The sequence below is a fragment of the Siphateles boraxobius genome, unplaced genomic scaffold (genome assembly GCF_051911475.1).
Source record: "Siphateles boraxobius isolate OS27281-9 unplaced genomic scaffold, OSU_SipBor_1 111, whole genome shotgun sequence".
NCBI lineage: Eukaryota > Metazoa > Chordata > Actinopteri > Cypriniformes > Leuciscidae > Siphateles > Siphateles boraxobius.
Window position 1 is genome coordinate 919,796 of NW_027508713.1, and position 18,726 is coordinate 938,521.

At 36.7% G+C, this 18,726-nt stretch overlaps 1 protein-coding gene and 1 long non-coding RNA gene across 2 annotated transcripts in view; one reads left to right on the forward strand and one right to left on the reverse strand.

Moving 5' to 3' along the window:
• Positions 1-18,722, reverse strand: part of LOC143706717 (B-cell receptor CD22-like) — a 76,203-nt gene extending 57,481 nt beyond the window's left edge. Inside the window, exons 1-4 of the mRNA XM_077198955.1 lie at positions 18,635-18,722; positions 18,300-18,545; positions 1,196-1,453; positions 270-351 (exon numbers count right to left, since the gene is read on the reverse strand). Of these exons, the coding sequence (XP_077055070.1) occupies positions 270-351; positions 1,196-1,453; positions 18,300-18,545; positions 18,635-18,722 (674 nt within the window). The remainder of the gene's footprint in view (positions 1-269; positions 352-1,195; positions 1,454-18,299; positions 18,546-18,634) is intronic.
• Positions 2,136-5,217, forward strand: LOC143706619 (uncharacterized). The gene is made up of 3 exons (XR_013192998.1): positions 2,136-2,488; positions 4,755-4,899; positions 4,982-5,217. It is a non-coding gene; the product is annotated as an uncharacterized LOC143706619 (long non-coding RNA).
• Positions 18,723-18,726: the final 4 nt, after the last annotated feature.

Genomic DNA, 18,726 nt, shown 5'->3' on the forward strand with positions numbered 1-18,726 from the left:
TGATCAGATTTTTATTTGAAAACCTTTCAGTTAAGTTTGTCTAAGCTATAGGATAATATTTAGGTTACATTTAATAAAAATATATGTTACAGGTTTTTTTTCTAAGCTGACCCCCAAAAAATCCAATGAATCCAACTTCCAATGAAATCAATATGTGTAGAAACACCCAATTTAGCCTGAAAACTGAGTCTTTACCTTAATACTTAGTGTTTCTGAAAAGAGGTTAAGCCAGTAGAAGTAACTGCAGTCAAAAACTGCAAACATCTTACCATATTATCCCCATCGTAATGATCACTGCAGCTCCACAAAACACTCCAATGGAAATGTATAATATCACCAAACATCCTACAGCTGAGACAAAAATTATAACATCTGAAAATATTAATTCCCAATATTAATTAACTTCACTTTAGAATGAGTAATTTAAAGCGATAGTTCACACAAAGTTCTAAAACAAATTCTGTCATCATTTACTCACCCTGAAGTTGTTCAAAGCCTCCATGAATTTCTGTGTTATTCTGAACACAGAAGATATTTTGAAGAAGGGTCATTTCACTAGTGTAATAGCGCAGCGCTTCTGTTGTTATACGTCACACTCATCACACACATGACCAGCGTCGGCCAATAGTGAGCCTACATGTGACGTAGCACTACGCAATCACACTACGTTAACTTACTAGAGGCCCACAGAGAAGGAATTGAATAGTTGAAATAAAGTCGTTATTTTTTATATTTATTTTTTTGCGCACAAAAAGTATTCTCGTTGCTTGATAAACTTAAGATTGAGCCACTGTAGTCACTTGGACTATTTTAACGATGTCTTTAATAACTTTTCGGGGAACAAGTGTCAATCCCTTAGAAGCCTATGGAGGAGTGATCCAGCTCTCAAATTTAATCAAAAATATCTTAATTCCTGTTCTGAAGATGAACGAAGGTCTTATGGGGTTGGAACAAGATGAGGGTGAGTAAATACTGACAGAATTTTCATTTTTTTTGAGTGCTGCAGCTCAGAGTCACTGAATCTTCCGCCCAAATCTGACCAAGCTAACAGACACTGAGACATTCCTGGGAGGGTCTAAAAATTATTACCAAACTTATTGTGGCAAAGATCATCATTATGCTACTAATATTTACTAATATCATAATAGACAAACTGGAATGTTCTACAGCATCTTTTGTTTTATTATAAACTTACACGAGGCGTTTAAAGTCACAGCATCAGAGTATTTCTCTCCATGTTCATTGATGGACTTGCACTTGTATTCTCCACTGTCATCAGAGCTGATCTTTGAGATGTTGTAGATTCTTCCAGATCCTACAGTCGTTCCTCCTTTAAACCAGCTGAAGTTCAGAGCTGAAGGGTTTGAGTCACTGATGCAGGTCAGAGTCACTGAATCTCCGTCCACTATTGCACAACATGGACTCACCCCTACAAATGTGTGCTGTGGAGGATCTAAAAGAAAATGTGTTAGTTTTTAGTTATATTTTGCAATTTAAAACAGTTTGTACTACAGTAAAGTTTGTTTAAGAAACCATGTCATCACACTGTTTGAATTCTTAATGGGATTTATTTGCAATAAGAGTAAATCTATCTGTACATTTATGCTCCAGTGGCAAACTGTCCCACAGTTTTGATTTGAGCTATTCGCACAATAAAATCTCCGGTGTTAAATTAACACTGCTCGGCGTTCATGTGGTATCCCAACCCAGTCTCATATAAAAATGTACCCTGACTACATTGGTCCAACGTAGTGGGGTTACAATAATGGCCCTCGAATTGTATGATTGTTAAGTTTTTTTTGCCTATTCTTTTCCTATTGTTTTGCGTCCAAGTCACGTGACTTTCAAGATTCCGGCCGTGAGAACAAAAAACATGGCGGACATTTCTCTCATTTTTAGTGAAAAAATCTATATTTTGAGTTATTTTCTGCATAAAAATAAGTTTTGATTACATTTCTAAAATATACATTTTATTTTCATAATATTCACTCAGTGAATGTACATAATCACTCGCTTGCTCCTTGTTTACGAAGATTTTTCAGATCTCGCCAGAAATTACGTGAAACTGAAACTTTTTGGTTGCTATGGACTGCAACAATGAATTAATAAATAGATAAAATTCGATTATTAAAAGACTTGGCAACGAATTTCATTATCGAATCGATGTGTCACGCGATTATTATGCCAGTCAATAATTCGCAGAGATGTTTGAGTATAAATAAAAAAAAGAGGCCGAGTGTGTCCGAGAACGCGCAAGACAGACCGAGTGTGTCTGCGCGCGAGCGACACGAGTGGTTTTGACGCGTCATGGCCCAAAGAAGAAGAAGAAGCAGAAGAAGAAGAAGGAAACAAGGGAAAATAAGCGGGAAAAAGTAAACAAGGAGGAAAAGGAAGCGTGGAAAAATAACTCGACCAAGCTGAACAAATGAATCACCTTGACCCCGAAGATGCCATATTCCTGGTTAATGCGTTCCTGGATGAGTGCAAGGTAAATAACATTATCTCAGTGGTGGAAAAGCATACTAATTAATTACATGCTAATTACAAGGTCCATAGACTCTGAGGTATAGCAGGGAAGAAGTATCAAGGTGCAAAACTGAAAACACTCCAAACAAAGTGCAACTAGTACCTGGTTCAATGTCGCTATTCAAATGCAAGCTAATAGTGCTGAGCTGAGTTCACACGTTAGAGCCAGTGAGAGATAAATATAATATTCTGTCAAAACACTTCACATTCTTTTATTATTTTTAATGTAGAAAGGGTTTTCTAGATCTGTCAGTACAGTACAGGACCACAACCGTTAGACTGAATTTTTACAATGTAATATTATAATATTGGATTTATAATGAGATGTTTGTAGCAGGGGCGCAGATGGCACTAGGGACGGGGGGGACATGACCCCCCCAGATTCATAGTGACCCGATCCGTCCCCCGCCCTCACTATCCCTACGAAAGGCGACAAAAATCGGTAAAACAGAGGATTAACCAGTGTTTTCACCAAGTACATTAGCCAAAGTAGTGTCCCGGCCCGCCGCTGCTTCAGAATCGGGTCGGGGCAGACGCGGACTGACACACAATAATAATCTACACCGGTCACCATTACTTTGTTTGTACCCACGTTCTCACAACACGCTGTTCTGTTGTCAATAAACACACGATGCCATCATGCCACCGACGTTTACACTCTCTTCTGGGTGTGTGCTACGACTCCTGAGTGACGTCGCCGGGGTCCTATGAGGAGCTGGTAGCTGCCTCAATCGTGCCTGTAGGGACGGGCCGGTAACCATAGTGATCATATACAATCTATGACTGAGCTGAGTCGGTGATTTTCTGAACTGAAAAAAATCGACTGTATAAATGCCACATAAAGGCAATGAAGAGACAAAAAACAATCACCTCATTTTTTCAAAAACAAACAATGTAAGTATCCTATGCCTGTTGACTTTCCCAGATGTGGCAGATTAGATTTGTTAAGGGGAATAGCTAGTCTGACAATAATGGCAAGAAGGCTTTTGCACTTAGTAAACACAGCAAAATGTGGAGACCATAACTATGCATTTAGGTGAGTGGACAGAGACAAATAATGAATGAACACAAAAAGAATGGTTGGATAAATCAAACAATTTATCGTCGTCAGGAAATAATGTTTTATCTTATCATTTAACCCATTGTACTGTATAAATTGACTGAGGTATGTTCACTGTCATGTAAGCCACTATAAAAATAATCATAATAAGTAAATTTGTGTGGTGCAAGGTTTATGCAAACAACAAATAAAGGCCTACATAAACTTTTGACATCCTCTTATAGCAGGAAATCATGTTTTTTCTATTGTATGGACTGGAGCAACGGAGGATATAGATTCTTAAATTATGGGCTATGAAAAACATTTCTTAATTTGTCATACATCATTTGAAAGATATTTCTAATCTATAAATTGCAACAAACTTGTAATTAACACTTAAATTTAAAATTGAGTTATTCTTAGACATTTTTGAAATAGTAGTTTTAGCCATTAATTCTCAGGAATATGTTGTATTTCACATTGTTGTGAAATTCTATAGAGCTATAGAGGGTTAACTGAAATTATAAGATTTAAAATGTTGTCCTCCTGGCCTGCAGGCGATTTCTGATGACAGTAAGGCAGAACCCTAGTCCAGAGGTCTTCAATCCTGCTCCTGGAGGGCCACAGTTTAGTTCCAACCTGCTTCAGCACACCTGCCTTTGTATATTCAAGCGATCCTGAAGAGCTTGATGAGCTGTGTGTTTCAGGTGTGTTTGATTAGGGTTGGAACTAAACTCTGCAGGACAGTGGCCCTCCAGGAGCAGGATTCAAGACCTCTGCCCTAGTCAGGCAAGTGAGGATCTGCAGGAGGGCAGCCACAAAACATACTTTGCTGAAGACATGAAGTTTTGGTGGGTGATTGGCATACTAGTCAAATAATAGTAGGATCATGCATTGCTAGTGGTGATCAGGTAGGCCTTTGTTTACCTTTGTTCATTGTTGTTTATCCATGATTTCAAATAAGAATCCCCCAATGGCTTTTTAGTGCAAATCATTAGCCCAAATTACGCAAAGTAACTACTTGAATACTAGTTAAAGCCCAAATTACGCAAAATAACGAATTTAGTTTAAATCATTTGCTGACAGCTTGGTCCCCCCCAGTTAAAAAATCCTATCTGCGCCACTGGTTTGTAGGTGGTGATAAACTTGGTGGGTGTTGATTTATTCTCTGGCTCAATTTTGTATTTAGGTGGATCAGCATGGACACACTAAACGAGGGTCAAAACAATCAACAAAGCTGTGTGTTTGGCTTGATGAGGACAAAGATGGTCAACCTCTGCCAAAAAGATGTAGAGCTGGGGAGAAACGAAAGCGAGATTCAGCTACTGGTTGTTGTTTTTTTTGTTTGTTTTTTCATCAGTAGTTGCATTCATTATTCATTGAGCAAGTTCTAAATGGATATTCATATTTTTGCAGTTTCTTCAGCAAGCGTTACACCCTCCTGTGCTCCGTCTATCAGCCCAATTGAAGACACTGTGACCGCCGAATATTTTGTTTTTTTTTCCCTTAATACTCGTTTCCTCATTTGTTATGTGGTAATTGCCCAGATTTACCATTGCCTTCTTCCTTTTTAATCTTCAGACTCCCTCATTCAAGATGTCCGAGACCTCTTGGGAAGTGGAGCTGAACAACCTTTCCCCTCACACTGGACGAACAGGTAAACTTCCTCTCTGGAGAATTGGACAGTAATAATGCAGTAATAATGCAGTAAGCCAATGCAGTGAGATGAACAGAGGAGTGACGTGAGCCCTTTTGGGCTCGTTGAAGACAAGGCGGGCTGCAGCATTCTGGATTATTTGAAGAGGTTTAGTAACACATGAGGGAAGTCCAGCTAGAAGAGCATTGCAGTAATCAAGCCTACAAATAACCAGGGCCTGGACGAGAAGTTGTGTTGCATGCTCAGTTAGGAAAGGCCTGATCTTCCTGATGTTATACATTGCAAACCTGCATGATTGAGCTGTCTTTGTAATGTGGTCTGTGAAGGTCAGCTGGTCATCAAATATTACTCCAAGATTTCTAAAGGACCTTGATGGGGTTAATTAACACTGCTCAGTGTTTATATGAGTCCACACTCTCAGGCTATGTTTACACGGAAACGATCTAAAGAGAAAACGCAAAAGTGGCGTTGCGTTATCACTTTTTATTCTGCGTTTAGACGAGTGTTATCGGGGGGAAATCCGCGTGCATATGGTGACGCAAAAGTGTGTGAAATTCGATGTAGTATGCACTCCAGGCGGCTAGGTGGTAATGTGAAGCACTGCGACACAACAACACCAATATCTGAGAATATTTTGTACAACTGCTGAAAAGACTCTTGTACGTTTATCAGAGCTGCTATGGCAACTTGAAGGTCCGACGTATGGAAATAATCCGACATATTGGGGTTATTTTCCTGTAATGGCGCATGCCTGTGACGTAAACACGTACGCGACGAGAGCCACAGTGAGCAGATTTGCGTTTTTACTGTTTAGATGGGAACGCGACAGTGGATCGTTTTTAAGATTTCCACTCTGGAGGGTGGTTTCACTTCTTTGCGTTTTTAAGCCTCCAAAACGCTGTCGCCGTGTAAAAGAAAGGCAAATCCGATAAAATATTTTTACGTTTTCACCCAGAATCGTTCTCGTGTAAACAGGGCCTCAGAGTGTTAAAGTAACACTGAAGAGTGTTAAAGTTAATGAGATAATTAAGTGAATAATTGAGTGATGATTGAACATTTTTGAAGACACCTGATATTAACAAGCAGAAACACTGAAGGAGAAAAACGTAATTGGTATGTTACCATTATAGAGATCAGTGTTTGCTTTAGTTGGGCTCTTGACCCATACATCATTAACTTTAGAAATTGTTTGGCTGCTGTAATTCAGCTATAACAGCCAGATGAACAAAGAGAAAAGGTGATATGATGGTGTTGGTTGTGATTTGACATAATTATTAGTTGGCCTGACTCACTGAACTCATTGAGAGCATAATTTCTGAGTTAAGGTTACCTTATGGATTATAGTAGCTTGTAGAGTATAACATTTTTAGCCTTTTCAACGAAATCCAAAGGATCAAATCAATAATAAAATAAAATAAAAACACTTTTTGAAAAGTCTTTTATGTTGGCATACACATACATCAAGAATTAGCGTATGAATCTCAACAGTGGTGACAAACAGATCACCTCTGATCATAAGCTCATTATTTATTCATGCAGCAATGCATGATGGGAGCCATGAATGAGTTTTGATTGGAGGCACCCAGAATGCACTGCAACATGCTTTATAATTGTTAACATTGTTGAGATTCACAGGCTGATTCTTGATGTAATAAAGATTCTTGATAGAAATAAGCGATTTTTGGATGTGAACAACTTTTTAGAAGTGATTTGGATTACATTATAAAAGTTAAAAAATATTATCCTTTTCAAGGATAGTGCTGCTATAATTAATAAATTAAATTTAACTCAGAAATTGCACTTTATATGAGTTCAGTGATTTAGGTCAAAAGATTGTGAAATAATGATTATTCTAAAACACAACAAACACCATCATATCACCTTTTCTGTTTATTCATCTGGCTGTTATAACTGAATTATAGCGGCCAAACAATTTCTAAAGTTTATAACTTAAGGGTGAAGAGCCCAACTAAATCAAAAACTGATCTCCATAATGGTAACATACCAATCAGGGTTTTCTCTGTTAACATCAGGTGTCTTCAATAATGCTCAATCATCACTCAATTATTCACTTAATTATCTCATTAATTTTAACAGTGACTACGTTTACATGCAGCCAAATTTCGGGTTATGGTCGGGTTAAGGTCACTATTCGGGTTTCTGAAACATTAGGGATAACCCGTTTACATGCGTGAGCAGAGAGAGTTACTCCTGTATACATGGAATTGCAATATCCCGATGTAAACGCGACGCGCGGTTAGCGTCTGGACGTACGGACAACCTTAAGACGCAATATGCGTCATTTCCGATTCTTGTTCCTGTATCCAAAGACAACAACAACAGCAGCACGTGGATAATGAATAGTTCGGGGCAGATAGCGATCGCCTTTGTTTGCGATTTGGTGCTGGTAACGTTACTGACCTCGCTCCAAAAGTCTGCTGTGCTGCGTCTCGCCATGTTTACTTCCGGTATACTGCACGCGGGGTTTTGTATGCGCTGAGAAGTTTCTCTACTCAAAAGACCAAGATTCCTTGCGAATAGAACATGCGCAGAACACGCATCACTATGGGGATATGCCGATGCGCGTTTACATGACCAAAAATTCGGGTTAGAAAAGGGGTACCCCAGGTATAATATCCCGGTTTTTAAAATCCGGGATATGAGCATATTCGGGTTTTTGCCGGTGTTTACATGGCCGTTCGCGACCGGGTTATTGCTAATATCCCGGTTTTGAACGGGTTATTGGCTGCATGTAAACGTAGTCACTGCTTCAGTGTTCATTTAACACTCAGCTCAGAGTTTCATTGGATCGCTTAAAATTACTTACATGATGTTGAAGTTACATGAACAAATTATGTTTGTTTAACGAAACCCAGTTATGTGGAACCAGTGGAACCTGTTTACATAAAAAGGTTAACCATGGGATCCTAGAAGGGGAACCTTACTACCCAGTGAAGAGGGAGATCCGCTGCAAAATGCAGAAGGTAAGCTTTACAATAATTAAAAGTCTTAGATGTACTCAGTGGAATTGCAGCACCCCAACTGGAAACCCCTTAACCCCCTAACTTTGATGTTTTTTCAGGGGATCCAAATGAAGTTGGTGGAATGGGAGCCCTGTTCACTCTGGTATGTACAATTTATCATAGTTTTGATTGGAATAGCCTAATTCTTAGTACCTCAAAACTTAAAGTAATAGCCTTGGCTTGTATTTGTGGGTGGCTGTGGCTCAGTGTGTCGAAGTGTCCTTGGGCAAGACACTGAACCCACACGGGTGCATGCGGGTACCATGAGATTAACTGGATGGATTAATTGTTTAGGATCAAAACTAAATTATAATATGTTGCATGCTGCCTAAAGTTTAAACATACACACTAAGCAGCGCAAAGGAACGGAGATCTACTACGCAAAGCAACTAACTGAGACTGAGTTTCATTTATCAGAATGTGCTATCACATCAAGCAAGAGGGCGGACAATTTTTGGCACTGAGCTTTTAGTTCAAGTAGTTTACAGTTGTTAATACACACAGAAGATGTGTATTTTATCAGTTATGTGGTGCTTAAGGCAAATAAACCTGACTGCTATAGCGGAGAGACATATTTCGGACATAATCACCAATTTATCCTGAGCAAGGATTTCATTTTTCTTTACATTGAATTTTGATTAGATGTTGACATTGGATATGCTAAAGTAAAAAGGCATTTACAAAAGTCCAAAGACTTGGGAGGTCTTTCATGACCAAATTTTCATTGTGCAGCAAATTGCAGAGGTATTTTACAATGGATACCTTCAGAGCAGAGGTATATGATTTCAAATAAATTTCAAATATTCAAACCTTAACCAAACAATTACTACACAGCAAAATCCCCAGTGTTAAATTAACACTGCTCAGTGTTTGTATGAGTCCACACTCTAAGAGTGTTATAGTAACACTGAAGCAGTGTTAAAGTTAATGAGATAATTAAGTGCTTGATTGAGTGATGATTGAGCATTATTGAAGACACTTGATGTTTACAAGCAGAATCACTGAAGGGAAAAATTGATAATTGGTATGTTACCATTATGGCGATCAGTGTTTGCTTTAGTTGGGCTCTTGACCCTTGAGTCAAGAAGTTAAATTTTGTTTGACTGCTGTGCATGAGTTATAACAGTCAGATAGAGAAAAGGTGATATGATGGAGGTGGTTGTGTCTTAACATCATCATTATTTCACAATCATTTGACCTGAATCACTGAACTCATATAGAGCCCAATTTCTGAGTAAGATTTACTTTATTCATTATATCAGCTCTGTCTTTGTACAGCATACTATTTTTAACTTTTACAACATAATCCAAATAAGTTGTTCACATATAAATAATAAAATATATTTTTTTGACACAGACATCAAGAATCAGCCTGTGAATCTCAACAATGGTGGCATAAAGCATGTTTCAGTGCATTCTGGGTGCCACCAATCAAAACTCATTCATGGCTCCCATCATGCATTGCTGTATGAATAAATAATGAGCTTATGTTCAGAGGTAATATCTGTTTGTCACCATTGCTGAGATTCATTCGCTAATTCTTGATATCTGTGTGTATATACACATAAGACATAACATACACACAAGATATGTGTATGTTGTTATACAGTATATTAAAAAAAACAATCAAAAGCCTAAAAGACTCCCACTTTGTAGCAACCCAGAGAACACATGCTGTGTTTGCAAAAGCTTGACCGACCATCTCTCTCCTCCACACATAGCAAAATCCCCAGTGTTAAATTAACACTTAAAGGTAGGGCTGGGCGATATATCGCACGATATTGTTATGTGCATCTCATCAGTAAAGCCGGTTCCTTGATTAGTAGTAAATCGCCTTCACCTGCTTTCAGATGGAGCGGCATTTATCACAAAGAGCCTAAGTTCACTGACAAGCTGAGCCATATCGCATCAATATCGCGGACGTATCGCGAGCGATAATTAATGCGATATGGCTCAGCTTGTCAGTTAACTACGGCTCTTTGTACACAGCAAAAGCTCCAGTGTTAAATTAACACTCCTGCGAGTGTATATGAGTCCACTCAAGAATGTTGAAGTTAATGAGATAATTAAGTGATTAATTGAGTGATGATTGAGCATTGATGAAGACACCTGATGTTAACAAGCAGAATCACTGAAGGAGAAAATCTAAAATTGTAAGCCACCGTTATGTCGATCATTGGTTGCTTTAGTTGGGCTCTTGACCCTTATATTTTTAACTTTAATTTTTGTTTGGCTGATGTGTCTGAGTTATAACTGCCAGATGAACAAAGAAAAAAGTGATCTGATGGTGTTGGTTATATTATGACAATCATCATTTGAACTTTATGATTTTGATTTATGTTGTTGGTTACAGCATAACTGTGATTCTGCATAAATATCCAGAATTTTAGCTATAATAAAAAGGATTTCCTAAAAGTTGTTTCTAAAAAAAAATAATCTTTCTTATAGGCACTCACAGACTTCAAGATTCAGTCTATGCATCTCAACAATGGTGACGAACAGAATATTCAATTAGGAAAAGTAAATTACATAGAAAATTCAGATCATAATTTATTCATATCGCAATACTTGATGGGAGCCATTAATGAGTTGTGATTTGTGGCAGCCACTGCAACATGCTTTATTATTGTCACCATTGTTGAGATTCACAGGCTGATTATTGATGTCAGTGTTTCTAAATAAATTTATTTGAAAGTGTTTTGATCAGAACAATGTTTATTAAATATTTTGGATTGTAAGAAACGCACCTATATTCATATATGCTATAGAATCAAGAAGTTATTGCCAACAAGTTAATCCAAACTATCTCAATAAGATTCATTTTTCAGACCACAGCATGATGTTGCCAGAACACAACCAACACTATAAGATCACACTTTTTTTGTTCATTTGACTGTCATAAATAAACAACAGCAGACAAACAATTTTAAAGTGAATGTATAAAGGTTAAGAACCCAACTAAAGCAAACACTTATCGCCATAACGGTTGCTTACAATTTGTGATTTTCTCCTTCAGTGATTCTGCTTGGTAACATCAGGTGTCTTCAATAATGCTCAAACATCACTAAATTAATCACTTAATTATCTCATTAACTTTAACACTCTTGAGTGTTAATTTAACACTGGAGTTTGTGCTGTGTAGTAAATGCCGCTCCATCTGAAAGCAGGTGAAGGCGATTTACTACTAATCAAGGAACCGGCTTTACTGACTAGATGCGCATAACAATATCGCGCGATATATCGCCCAGCCCTACTTAAAGGTGTGAATTATATAAACTCTGAGCATAGTGTTAAATGAACACTGAAGCAGTGTTAAAGTTAATGAGATAATTAAGTGAATAATTGAGTGATGATTGAGCATTATTGAAGACACCTGATGTTAACAAGCAGAATCACTGAAGGAGAAAACCGGAATTTTTGTGATTATGGTGATTAGTGTTTGCTTTAGATGGGCTCTTGACCCTTAATTCATTAACTTTAGATTTTGTTTGGCTACAGTACATGAGCTATAACAGCCAGATGAACAAATAGAAAAGGTGATCTGATGGTGATGGTTGTGTTTTAACATAATCATTATTTCACAATCATTTGACTTAAATCATTGAACTCACATAGAGCCTAATTTCTAAGTTAGATTTACATTAATTATAGCAGCAGAGACCTTGTACAGCATAATCTTTTTAACATTAACAATGTAATCAAAATAATTCCTTAAAAGTTTCTCTTATACAATTTTTTACATTTTCTAAGACACACAGACATCAATAATCAGCCTGTGAATCTCAACAATGGTGACAATTATAAAGCATGTTGCAGTGCATTCTGGGTGCCACCAATCAAAACTTATTCATGGCTCCCATCATGCATTGCTGCATGAATAAATAATGAGCTTATGTTCAGAGGTGAACTGTTTGTCACCATTGCTGAGATTCATACGCTAATTATTGATGTCTGTGTGTGCTTACATAAGATATTTGGGGGATTTTTTGAGTAAGGGGAGGCTGCAGACCTGGAGCCGGCAGTTTTACGCCCCTGACAGTTTTACGCTCCTGTTGTTCCTGATGCGTCCAGTAGGGGGCTATACTGTGAAATAACATAATTAAATCGACTCTTACACATTAATAATCCGTCCATAGACATTTTTTTTTTATTCGTTTAAATATAAACGTTACAGTTTAGATCTGCACGGATTAAAAAGTCTGTAGCTATTCAGTTGGGCTTCACTCTCTTCACTCAGCCTACAGAAGACTATGTGTTTTTGTGAATTGAAAATTTAAAACATATGACAAGTATATGACCTACTGCAGTTATAGGCCTTTTCACCATAGGTTTTTATATGGAAGACTGACTGAAATATGTTGTTGTGAATTTATAGTTACATTTAGATATTAACCAAATTTAGCCCATTAGACATTCAGTACCGTGTAATCATATGGATCCTTGATTACCTGTAGTACAATTCTCTATTGGTCGTCATACAGCTACAAAACAGTGTCCTACACAGCATCTTATGAAGACAAACACAATTTATCCCTTTTCTAAAATTCCATGACTCCCCTATGGTTTTCCCCTCTTCTTTAACTATTTTAAAAAGGACATCCATGGTGATTTTATCGTGTGTGTGTGTGTGTGTATGTGTGTGTGTGTGTGTGTGTGCGTGCAGAATTGATGTCAGGTGTGTGTGGATTGCATCAATTTGCTCCTGATCTTCAAAGTACAACGGCACAAGTGTAAAAAGTGTCAAGCCACTTTGATTTCTTTTGGCCACCAATGATGGACTGTGCAGAGAAAATTGAAAATGACATTAAAACCACATCCATGTATGTCTATTTTGTCTAGTTTATTTTGTAAGTCGTAAAAAAAAGATGGGTGTTTATAAGTTTAGAGAGAGATTTTCATTTTCTTATAGCTAAAGTAAACACCCACCTTTATGAGATGCAAGTTAAAAAGAATTTGGTAAAGACAGAGTATGATAAAACCCACATTAAGTGCACATACCCTACATTTTAGTCCAGACTAGTAAGCTATTTTAAGAAATGATGTTGGAAATAGTCAAAATATTTGAGTGAGTGTGCAGTTCAACTCTTTACTTGAGATTTACATACATCTATACATATATGCCTATTATAAATGTGTCTTTTGTGTGTTCACACCATAGACTAAAAAAACAAGTTCATATATTTCCAATATCTACTGTAATGTTGCCCAAGAAACCATGTGGAGTATGTTTTAATGTAAGGAGTAAACAGGGTCTTACCAGAAGAGTCCATCTCACACAAGCTAAAGACAGGCAACACAAGAACATTAAAAAGAAAATGAATTTTAAAGTGAGTAGAGAAGACTAGGGGCAGCTAAACCTACATGTGGTTAGCTAAGTTTAAGCCAGATAGAACATAAACTTGACCGTCAAGAACTTTTCGTCTCTCAAAATAAATTATAGACCCATCCATTGATATAGAAATGAATTGATATCTAGGCAACCTATACCAAGCTAATCGTTTATAAATAATAAATGTTGCATCATTGCTAAACAACAATAACTTTTCAGATTATTTAACACAAATGACAGAATCTAAAAACAATTTGTCAGATTTTCATTCTAACGATAAAAATCTTGATTATACGGTATTATTACTTTGTCTTCTGGGCAAGATTCATCCTTATAAAGACAGAACCATTCAATGATCCTAATTTAAGTAAATTCTCCTCTGATATAAAGTCTCTTTTTTCTTCTTTTAAGAAAATTTCAAAACCTTTAAACTCAAAGGTTTCGTAAATAAATAATATCATTGAGTCTGTTGTAAAGAACCTTTCATTTTTTATATTGACAAAATGTAAAATTGTATTGATTTGTGTAGCCTCAATCTCTTTTGATGTCCCTCTTGTTATTTTTTTCTCTTTCTCACTGTTAATGTCTTGTATTCTTTCATTTGCAATACAAAATAAATACATTTATTAAAAAAAAAAAGAAATATTAACATAACTCAATTTGTGTTGCTGTACAGCCTCCCCCTACTGGACGCATCAGGAACAACAGGGGCGTAAAACTGTCAGGGGCGTAAAACTGCTAGGGGCGTATATCTGCCGGCTCCAGGTCTGCAGCCTCCCCATATAGGATTTTTATTTTCTTTATTTGATTCTTTCGATTTCATTGAAAAGGCTAAAAATGGTATGTTCTAAAGTGTCCGTGCTGCTAAAATCCATAAGGTAAATTTAACTCCGAATTTATGCTCTTGATGAGTTTAGCGATTAATTAATGATTATGTTAAAACACAACCAACACCATCAGATCACAATTTCTATTTGTTCATCTGACTGTTATAACTAACATACAGCAGCCAAACAAAATCTAAAGTAAATAATTTAAGAGTCAAGACCCCAACTAAACCAAACACTGATCACCATAATGGTAACTTAAAAATTACGGTTTTCTCCTTCAGAGATTCTGCTTGTTAACATCAGGTGTCTTCAATAATGCTCAATCATCACTCAATTATTCACTTAATTATCTCATTAACTTTAACACTGTTTCAGTGTTCATTCAACACTCTGCTCAGAGTTTATATAATTCAACACTCTCAGTGTTAATTTAAAACTGGGGATTTTGCTGTGCACATAGATAGATATATATATATATATATATATATATATATATATATATATATATATATATATATATAGATAGATAGATAGATAGATAGATAGATAGATAGATAGATATTGCATACTTCCAATAATATAAATACAATTAATTAACCTCCATGCAGAGAAAAACTGCATCAGAAATAAGTTATTACTAAGACCAGACACGTGCTGGCAGCACTGAGTATGTCTAAAGAAACATCATCAGTGGAACACTGCCTGGCTATTTATTTAAATACCGGGATCGAGGAGTAATACCACAAATAACACGCCTGTCCATATTCTTGGAATAATAATGAAATTCGTTGCCAACTCTTTTAATAATCAAATTTTGTCGATTCGTGGTTGCAGCCCTAGTCCATAGCAACCAAAACGTTTCAGTTTCACGTTATTCTGGCGAGATCTGAAAAATCTTCGCATCAACAAGCAAGCGAGTGATTATGTACATTCACTGAGTGAATATTATGAAAATAAAATATATATTTCTCGCTAGAAATGTAATCAAAACTTATTTTTATGCAGAAACTAACTCAAAATATAGATTTTTTCACTAAAAATTAGAGAAATGTCCGCCATGTTTTTTGTTCTTACGGCCGGAATCTTGAAAGTCACGTGACTTGGACGCAAAACAATAGGAAGAGAATAGGCAAGAAAAACGTAACAGTCATACAATTTGAGGGCCATTATTGTAACCCCACTACGTTTTGCAGATTTTTATATGAGACTGGGTTGCGTATCGACCAGCAGGTTGTTAAAAATAACTTTGGATAAAAGTGTCTACTATATGAATAAATGTAAACGTAGCAACAAAAAGGTATTTTCTTTGCAATAAGTGTAAATGTTGTTCATACTTCTAAAAGTCATATTGGGTGTATCTGATCATATTCATTAAAATCATAAATGGGCTGCATCAATGGGACCTTAATTGTCTCTATCCCTAAAGCCTACCCCAACAACTACCCTTAACCCAAGCCACATCAAAGAGCCCGATCTCATGAAAGTGTGTATCGATACCACAAATTTTTTTTCTTGTACCTTTTATACACTAAAAACAGTTTTCGCGTGCATATGATACACACTTTATGGCGTGTTATACACACCCCTAACCCTACCGTAGGGGTTTAAAATGCATATCATTTGCACACAGAAACTTGGTTTAACCTCCTAAGACCTGGTTGTCCACATACGTGGACATAACTTTATTGGTTGTGTGCAGCATAATACTTAATTCTGTGCAGAGGTGGAAAGTCCAGGGGTCAGAAAGTAAAAGTCCTGCCATATTTTTATTCCACCCACAGCAAAAACTCCAGTGTTAAATTAACTTTACTGGGAGTTTATTTGGATCCAGACTCAAGAGTGTTAAAGTTAATGAGATAATTAAGTGAATAATTGAGTGATGATTGAGATATTATTGAAGACACCAGATGTTAACTAGCAGAATCACTGAAGGAGAAAATCTATATTTTAGTCACCGTTATGGTGATGAGTGTTTGCTTTAGTTGGGCATGTGACCTTTAAATGTTTAACTAAAGATTTTGTTTGGCTGTTTTAACAGCTGGATGAACAAAGAGATTAGATCAGATGTTATAGATCATTTTTAGACATAATCATAATTTGACCTGAATCACTGAACTCATTTAAAGCCTACTCTCTGACTTAAATGTATAATGATCATCACAGCATCACAGTGATTCTATAACATTAGATCCATATTTTTCAATATAAACCAAATTATATCTTAAACGTTGTTCTGATAAATAAATAAAAATCTTTCTTTTAGGCACACACAGACATCAAGATTCAGTGTTTGAATCTCAGCAATGGTGACAAACAGAATATTCAATTAGGAAAAGGAAATGACTGAGACAATTCAGATCATAATTTATTCATACCATAATGCATGATGGGAGCCATGAATGAGTTTTGATTGGTGGCACCCAGAATGCACTGCAACATGCTATATAATTGTCACCATTGTTGAGAATCACAGGCTGATTCTTGATGTCTGTGTGTGCCCATAAAGTATTTAGAATAGAACAGCTTTTAAGAAATCTTTTGGATAATATTAAAATTTCTGAAAATGTTATACTGTGTACTCAAAAGGTTAAACTCTACATACGAGCTTTGTGACAAATGATGATTATGTCAAAACATAACCAACCCCAGTGTATCAGCTTTCCTTGTTGTTCGTCTGGCTGTTAAAACTCATGTACAGCAGCCAAACAACATCTAAAGTTAATGATATAAGGGTCAAGAGCCCAACTAAAGCAGACACTAATCGCCATAATGGTGACTTAAAAAATGTGCCGTTCTCCTTCAGTGATTCTGCTTGTTATCATCAGGTGTCTCCAATAATGCTCAATCATCACTCAATTATTCACTTAATTATCTCATTAACTTTAACACTCTTGAGTCTGGATCCAAATAAACTCCCAGTAAAGTTAATTTAACACTGGAGTTTTTGCTGTGGGTGGAATAAAAATGTGGCAGGACTTTTACTTTCTGACCCCTGGACTTTCCACCTCTGACCAAAACTCGGGTCTTAGGAGGTTAATGCTTCTCTGAGCTTATTTGCGATGGGAATAAGGAGAGGAATGAAAGTGGTAAAAGGTGGATTTAAACTTGCTCTCAAAAAAATGATGTGTTGGCTTTACTTAACTTTTTTATGTAAACAGGTTCCACTGGTTCCACATAACTGGGTTTCGTTAAACAAACATCATTTGTCCGTGTAACTTCAACATCATGGAAGTCATTTTAAGCGATCCAATGAAACTCTGAGCTGAGTGTTAAATGAACACTGAAGCAGTGTTAAAGTTAATGAGATAATTAAGTGAATAATTGAGTGATGATTGAGCATTATTGAAGACACCTGATGTCAACAAGCAGAATCACTGAAGGAGAAAACCGGAATTTCAGGTCACCATTATGGAGATCAGTGTTTGATTTAGTTGGGCTCTTGACCCCCACATTATTAACTTTATATTGTGTTAGGCTGCTGTACATGAGTTATCACAGCAAGTGATTCTGCTTGTTAACATCAGGTGTCTTCAATAATGCTCAATCATCACTCAATTATTCACTTAATTATCTCATTAACTTTAACACTGCTTCAGTGTTCATTTAACACTCAGCTCAGAGTTTCATTGGATCGCTTAAAATGACTTTCATGTTGTTGAAGTTACATGAACAAATGATGTTTGTTTAACGAAACCCAGTTATGTGGAACCAGTGGAACCTGTTTACATAAAAAAGTTAAGTAAAGCCAACACATCATTTTTTTGTGTGTGGGTCAATCGTGCAAAAAGCAGTTGTAAAAAGCCAGGCTGTGTGATGGTGGCAGTGGCTTATACTTAGTGTAAATAGACACTCAAAATCTTTATATATATTAAAATATGACTGAATTCATACTCACACATGACATTGAGCTGAACATCAGGAGAGATTTGAGTGTGTCCGTCTACAGCACAGCTATATCTGCCTGAATCCTCTCTTCTGACTGGATTGAGGATGAGTTTGTTACTGAATTTACTCTCAGTTAATGTCTGTGAGTTTCTGTACCAGATGAATGTTGCTCTGTCAGTCAGAGCGCAGCTGCTTTTACATGTCAGATTGACTGAATCTCCCTCTGTCACTCTCTCAGGAGACTCCACCTGAAGATCTGAACACAACACACACATTATATCTAGTGCTGCTGTCATACACTGATTATTATTCAGCATAATGCACAGAAGAAGAGATAAACCTCACCAAAGTCACCTGTGACAGTAAGAGTCACTCCAGGTTTACCAATCCATCTTCCTTCTGTTATATCAGTGATGAATCTGAAATAGTACATGTGT